General features: G+C 36.3%; 1 protein-coding gene across 1 annotated transcript in view; it reads right to left on the reverse strand.

Annotated features, from left to right (window-relative positions):
- Positions 1-8,165, reverse strand: part of LOC106868257 (uncharacterized) — a 228,182-nt gene that overhangs the window by 89,654 nt on the left and 130,363 nt on the right. The window contains exons 25-26 of the mRNA XM_089358208.1: positions 7,792-7,992; positions 3,496-3,713 (exon numbers count right to left, since the gene is read on the reverse strand). Of these exons, the coding sequence (XP_089214334.1) occupies positions 3,496-3,713; positions 7,792-7,992 (419 nt within the window). The remainder of the gene's footprint in view (positions 1-3,495; positions 3,714-7,791; positions 7,993-8,165) is intronic.

Below are 8,165 nucleotides of genomic sequence, written 5' to 3' on the forward strand. Positions count from 1 at the left end.
ATATATATATATATATATATATATATATATATATATATATATATGTATATATAACATATGATATAATTATAAACAGGCCAAATTTCAACCAATTCTCCGCAGACTGAAAAAAAAAAAAATGAACAACCACAATCTCAATATCCGAACCTAATTGGGTTCTCCTCAGAGGTGTCAACATCATTCTCCGGAGATATAAGCAGCCAAACTATTTAAATGCTCAACAAATGCAGCAGTTATTCTATGAAGGAATTCCTAATTTGCATACCGAAAGTGTTTAACACACTATAAATACCAGCGGCCTGTGAACGGGGGGCTCTTAGTTCACACAGTATCAAGGTATGATTATATATATATTATATATATAGGTTATGAGCGATTGTGGTGTCAATTAGACCCAGAGGTTTCAGGTAATGCTGAGTAAGTGCTATGGATAGACCACAGTTAAGCTCCAGGTTCGGTGGTTATGCGAATAAGGGTTCCAACGTAGGTCATATATCAGTGTTTGAATATAAGGATTTACTTTTCGTAATGAGATAAAAGACCAAGGCTGTGTATAATATAGAACATTTATAAATAGAATGTCTTACGGCTGTTTCCAGGATATTTATTATATCCTGGCGAAAAGAAAAAGACAGAAAAATGAAGACGACAGAAAAAAAGGAAAGAAAAAGAAAGAAAGAAGAATATTTAATCAAATAGTTTTGCATAAATTTGATGATATTCTCCTGTCATCTTATTCATTCCTCCAGGGCGTGATGTTAATAACCTGCAAACATATTTCTCCTCGTACATTCTGAGAAGTGAAAGTGGGGCAGATTCAGAATATTTTCTGAGAATATGCACCTTCAAATCTTTTTCAAAATTGCAGCCGTTTGAAACGAAATGTTCAGCAAGTTCTGTTATTGTGGCTGACGTCGAATCTGTGCCCATTAAACCTTTTGTTTAATTGTTTAACTGTTCTGTTGTACAACCAACATAAATTAAGTTGTGTTTCGTGCATTCTGCAGCGTACACCAAATGGGAATCTTTACATGTTCCACCTTCTGTATAAATCATAACATTTCTGTTATGATTTCTGATGGAATTCACTTGACTCATGTTGTTGCACAATGAACAAGACTTACAATAGGTGGCTGAGGAAATATCTGTTTGAAACGAGGATATTTCATCGCCATTTGCTGATAACTTTCATGCAACACTTTTGAAATGCCAGTGAAATGTCAGTGCCAACCCTGGAGGAATGAATAAGATGACAGGAGAATATCATCAAATTTATACAAAACTGTTTGATTAATTATTCTTCTTTCTCTATTTTTCTTTCCCTTTTTTCTGTCTTTTTCTTTTCGTCTGTTATAAAACTGTAACTTAAAAACTGATGATGTCATTCCATCAACGTGTGGACGCTGGTTGCTCCCGTTCATACCTGACGTTTAAATTTCTATAATTTTGAATTTTTATCGCTTCTTATTTTGAACTTGACAAAGACAGACTTACTCTTGAAATATCGTTCAACCAATAAAATATCTTACAATCGAATCGCGCTCTTCGTCTTCCCTGTTTACCTTTGTGAAGAGTTACGTCAATCCTTTTTTAAAATAATGATAATAATAATAATGATAATAATAATAATAATGATTTCATTTATTGATCACAAAGGCGAATGATGAGAGGAATACTACAGAGATAGACACAAAGTGTGGGGTATACATATCATAATGAAATGATAAAAGAAAGAAAGAAAAGAACTATTCAATGTATACACTGGAAAAGAAGAGACATGTACAGCATACAAAAGTAAAAAAACAAATAGAGGTAGTGGGGTGGGGTATGCCCTGATGCAGTACAAGGCATTGGCTCTCATGGCTTCTGATCTTAACTGATTGGAAGTGAGCGCCTGGCAATATTCTAGATGCCAAACGCCCAGCCTTGGTCTATCCATGACTGCAGCTCTGTCGATGAGATGAGCTGCGGAAAGACGTGTCGCACGAAAGACACTCACACCAGTTCACCCTTGAAGAACTAGAAAAGATTGAAAAATACAGAATACTAAAAGAAATCGGAAGAATGTGCACTATGAAGAGGGTGTCTGTGATTCCAGTAGTTATAGGAGCACTCGGAGCACTAACAACCAAGTTCGAGAAATACGTCAGAGAAATCGGAATTGACATAAAAGCAGAGCAAACCCAAAATACTGCGCTGCTGGGAACAGCTAGGATTTTGAGATTGGTACTTGAATGTGGAATGTCTCCCACGATAATTAACAACCAAATATCAAAGCTTATAATGTCCGGAAAGAGATCCTGTAAGACCTCTGACAACAGAATGCTGTCCACTTATACAGAATCTACCAGAGCAAACAAGATCGAGCGCTGAGAATTAAAACAAAAACAATAACAATAATAATAATGCTTTCTACCATAGGCTCAAGGCTTGAAACTTAATTTATCGACCCCAAAATGATGAAAGGAATAATAATAATAATAATAATAATAATAATAATAATAATAATAATAATCCTTTCTATTATAGGCACAAGGCCTGAACTTTGGGAGAGGAGTATAGTCGATTACATCGACCCTAGTACCTAACTGGCACTTAGCTTATCGACCCCGAAAGGTTGAAAAGTAAAGTCAACCATGCAGTTTCTGAAAGTTGTGGGTAAGAGGAAGTTAGTAGAATATATCGATCCTTGTATATGATTGTTATATTATTGTTATCGACTCTGGAGAGAAAAAGGCGAAATCAGATCGTAAAGAACCGGAAAAAATACCACAAAACATTTGTATTATTTTTTTGTGATGCTATCAGTGAAACTTACATTTTCATATTGATATATGTTGTTGGCACTCCGTCGCTTACGACGTCGAGGGTTCCAGTTGATCCGATCAACGGAACAGCCTGCTCGTGAAATTAACATGCAAGTGGCTGAGCACTCCACAGACACGTGTACCCTTAACGTAGTTCTCGGGGATATTCAGCGTGAAACAGTGTGACAAGGCTGACCCTTTGAATTACAGGCACAACAGAATCAGGAAGTAAGAGTGAGAGAAAGTTGTGGTGAAAGAGTATAGCAGGGTTCAACCCCCCCTTGCCGGAGCCTCGTGGAGCTTTAGGTGTTTTCGCTCAATAAACACTCACAACGCCCGGCCTGGGAATCGAAACCGCGATCCTATGACCGCGAGTCCGCTGCCCTAATCACTGCGCCATTGCACCTCCACATTGATATATAAGATTTAGTAATACTTTCTTATATTGGAACAAGGCCGAAAATTTGGGAGGAGAGGGTATAATTAAGTAAACTGGTCTCAGTACTTAACATTCCCTTCTTCCTCGAAGAAATATCAATCAACTAATGTAGGGTCTGAACTTAAAATATAGAAAGGTGACTAAATCTTAAAACATATTTGCCTCGGCACTCCGATATGTTTTACAATTTCCATTCTCTTAAAAATAAATTTATTCAGCGTAAAATATGAAACTCATAATTCACATAACCTGTGATCTTTCAAGATTTGCGATAAATGTATTTTCCATAAGTTCAGGCTTTGGTCCTCCTGCAACCAAAGCACATAACTTTTGACTTTGGTCTTTGAGTTTCTGTAATGTAGATTTGCGGTATTGATCAATACACGTCTGTGTGATGTTAACATTTTTATTCTCAGGTTCAAAAATGAAGACAATATCTCCCCTGTATTGCGCTCTCTCGCTTATGACTGAAAAGAAAAAGATGGAAATATATTTCGTGGGTATTAATTTACTTTTTATTGAAAGCAACAAGAAATAATTGATTCTATCACAAGTACAAGACCTGACATTTGGTGGTGGTCGTGGGCAGTGTTAGTTGATTATTATATCAGTCGATATCCGAATATTTTAATTACTGTCGTGTGGGTACGTGGCTAAGTGATTAGGATATTGTAAAATCGTGAGTTCGATACCTGGCGGTGCGTTGTGTCCTTGTGCTCCAGTCCACCCACATGGCAAAAATGAGTAGTATCTGTAATTTAAAGGGCCTGCCTTGTCACATTCTATGTCATCCCTGAGAACTACGTTGAGGGCACACGTGTCTGTGGATTGCTCAGCCACTTGCACGTTAATTTCACGAGCAGGCTGTTCGTTTGATCAGATCAACGGGAACCTTCGTCGTCGCAACTGACGGAGTGCCAGTTAATTTCTAGCACTTTATTTTATCGACTCTATCGACCTCTGCAGGGCATGAGTACACACACCAAAAAAAAAAAATCATACACTAAATCAACACAAAATTAATGGAGTTAATATTAAGCAGTTACTCCCCCGACTTGTTAGTAATAACAGTCATATCCCACTCAAATCATATTCTACTGAATTAAAAAAAAAAAGGTAAATTGGATGTTGCATTACTGAGTGCATTAGATATAAATAAAAAATAAGATGATGCGAAGGCCACCACAGGAATCTTTTGGGTCATGGATCGGCTTTATCAGGAACTGACCTGGAATATGTTATACACCAATATGGACAATAAATAATAAAAGAAAGCAATACAGGAAAATATTTGTTTTAAAAAAATCCAAACATTTAAATGTTTGGATTATCCTCGAATGAAAATCAATAATTTGGTTCAATAACACTAAGTAACACGATTTTTGTCCGTGGTTAGCAACTGTTATTTTCCTATTTGCCTACCCATAGAAACTATGAAAAATGACTAATACTTCTTTCAAACTTTGCTTTTGCTACATTTATTCAAATTCCAAAGAATCCTTTTCAACACATGGCTATGATGCTCCACCACTATTCCTGCACCTGATCAGAGATGCACTTATTATCAGCCACTAAGAGACATGATCAAGTGGTCAAGTGGTTAAAGTCAAGCAACTGACAAGAAAATCTGTGGTATTGAGTAGAATATTTGTTATAACGATATTTCTACTTCAGCAAATCGGCACCGAATCTGTCTCAAATATAATAGAAAATAGGTCAGTTTCAAAACATTGATGTTCAGATTACAAAAGCAAATTTTGAAGGGAAAAGTAGTCATTTCCTTTGCTCACAAATGAAGGAAAACTTTTGCAAACTGGTCGTCTGAGATATCTCCGATAAGTATAACTCTCATGTTTGTAGAAAGATGAATTTTTTCTTCTCGTCTACAAATGTAATTTTCGTTTAGACATGCTCTCAAACTCATATGTAGTTGTACATTTTGCAATGAATGGCACACAGTGCCTGAAATTGTTGAGAAAGATGACTGATTCCATCCACGATGTTAGTCTTATCTCTTAGATTTTAAGGTGCAATCAAGTGCCTCAAGAGACAATGTGCATTTCTTTCACATTTCCAATGTGGTCTCCTTCAGAGCCGCTTGCTTATCTAAACCCTTTCACATATTGCAATGTTGTATGGGCAGACAGATTGGTGTATGAGTACGTATTTGGATGCACGTGGGTATAGATATGTAGATATATGCGTGAGAGGTAATGACGCTTGTTAAATATAAAGTGAATAGCGGCTGTATTGGTCAGAATTGAAAGTTTGAAGAGTTTTTGCTCGCATCGGAGACCTCAGTTTGGGGAACTGGTATATAGGGCTACATCAAATACAGAGATATACTGAGTTGAGTGATCTGCAGTGCGGAAATGGCGTGCAACCAGGTACTCATTATCAAGACGGACGTTCCGCAGGTGTTCGGTGAAGTAGTCAAACCAGTGTCATTCGATCCGCCTGATGTATAGGAGGGAGTAGCAGAGAGAGCATTTCATGCAGTACACATACAGGCACACATACGCACACATATATTGTTTTAAGTCATTGGATCGCTGCCATACTCGAGCAATGCCGTGAAAAGTTAGTTGAACAAATCAGCACCATATATATATATATATATATATATATATATATATATATATAGTGAAGTATATTTGCCATTTAAATGTGGCTGACCCCTAAGGGTGGATGTTACCCTTAGGGGTCAGCCACATTTAAATGGCAAATATACTTCACTTTATCGTGCAGTTACTGTTAATACCTCGTTCAGAGATTTAACATATATATATATAGTTTTAGGGAAAAGAACCAAGTTTCAAGAACTCATCGATGAAAATCCACTATCACATATAGAAAAATTAATAATTAAAAGCACAATAAATGAGTATAATATAATTTAATTTTAATTTTTTATAAATTGATTTTAATTGAGTTTTTACCTGTAATTTTGGATTTTGTCCCTAATATTATTATTATTATTATTATTATTATAATTATATATATATATATATATATATATATATATATATATATATATATATAGAGTCATCCCATAAATAATGCGGTTTTTTATACTTTTATTTTTTAAAATTAAGATAAACAAAGTTCTTTTTTAATCTAAAATATTCTCTCCTTCATTTTCTACAATGCTCTTCCATCTGTCTGGTTGACTTGCAAGGCCCCCCCCTCTTCCAAAATTCACTTGTCTGTGACGAAAAATACTCCTCCAGTACTGTTCTGACCTTGTCTACAGAATTCACATTTTTTCCGTTCAAATGATTTTGAAAACTGCGGAATAAATGATAATCAGATGGGACAATGTCCAGTGAATATGGTGAGTGGGACATCGTTTCCGATTGAAACTGATCTAGCCTTTGGAATGTCATCCTCACTGTATGTGTTCAAGCATTACCCTGATAGAAGAACACCTTTCGTCTTGAAACCAAAGATGGTCGTTTTTCTTCTAGCACTGACTTAAGTTGCTTCAGCTGCTCGCAGTAAATCTCCTTTGTTATCGTTTGGTTTGGGTTTCAAAGTTGAAAGTGGACTAATCCTTTCATATCCCACCAAACAAATAACAACACCATACGTGGGTGAAGACCTTCTTTAGCCTGCGTTGCCGCTGTTTCTCCTTTCCCTACCAACTCTCTTCGGCGCTCGACATTTTTATAGAAAAATCATTTCTAGTCACCACTCACTATTCGGTACAAAAAAGCTCATTCGTGAGACGAGACAGCAAAGAACAGCACACATTCACTCTGCGTACGATTAGACTCTGAAAGTTTGTCAGGAACCCATTGACCCAATTTGCTGACTTGTTCGATGACACGCAAGTGTAGATGAATGGTTAAACAACCAAATCCAAGCTTCTCTGCTAGTTCCTCAACAGTTACGATGGGATTTTGTTCCACCAGAGTTTGCAGAACGTCCTCGCCGAGCTCTACAAATCTTCCAGAACGAAGCTCGTCAACTAGGCTGTAATTTTCGGCTCGGAATTTCTGGAACCACCGTTGATACTGGTTTACCCTTATTATCCGATCTCATATACAATATTAATATTCCTCAGACTTTCCGTTGCGTTGTTGCTTTTATTGAACTCAAAGCAAAATATGTCGAATATGCTCCCTTGTCACTTCCATTATAGCTTTGAAAAAATAACTATTAAAATCGAACTGCACATTTCAAAACTTGAACTAAGAATAAGGACAAGGTAAAAACACTACCTACTTTTATAGCAAGTTGATACAGGTAGTTTATCCCGTCCCCCTCTGACTTTTAGTTCATGCAATTAAAAAAAAAAACGCATTATTTCTTTCTTTCTTTCTTTCTTTCTTTCAATCTACAATATATGTAAGTGTGCTTGTGTACAATGTGCGTATGTGTGCTTTGCTACATAATTGCCACATAACCATCTTTCTTTTTACCTACTTCTGCTTTTTACCTACTTCTGCTTTTTTCCTACTTCTGCTTTTTACCTACCCACAAATATAGGATAAAATATTATGTATATAAACATATGCACGTACACATATGTATTGAACTTACCAGCACATGCACTGCTATTCAGTTTTCCTTGCCAACTGGAACTGGGTGTACACGATATTGTGAAACTAGGAACTAGATTTTGGACAGGAAATACATACCCACTTATACATGTGTATGTACATTCAACGGATTGGTTTGTGGTTTTACAGGTTCTTGTTGCAAATTCAACATTAGGAGCTGAAAACTCTGAACAAGGTTTTGCTGCAAAAATAAAAATACAGTTAATATACATACATACATACATATATACGAGTGTGTGTGTGTGTATATATATGTATACGTATGTACTTGTATGCACGCTTGCGTGACTGTGTAAGCGCGTGTGCGCCTGTGCGTATGTATGTGCGTGTGCATGTATGTGTATATGAAAATAT

The sequence above is a fragment of the Octopus bimaculoides genome, chromosome 9, assembly GCF_046866305.1.
Source record: "Octopus bimaculoides isolate indiv1 chromosome 9, ASM4686630v1, whole genome shotgun sequence".
In the NCBI taxonomy this organism is placed as follows: Eukaryota; Metazoa; Mollusca; class Cephalopoda; order Octopoda; family Octopodidae; genus Octopus; species Octopus bimaculoides.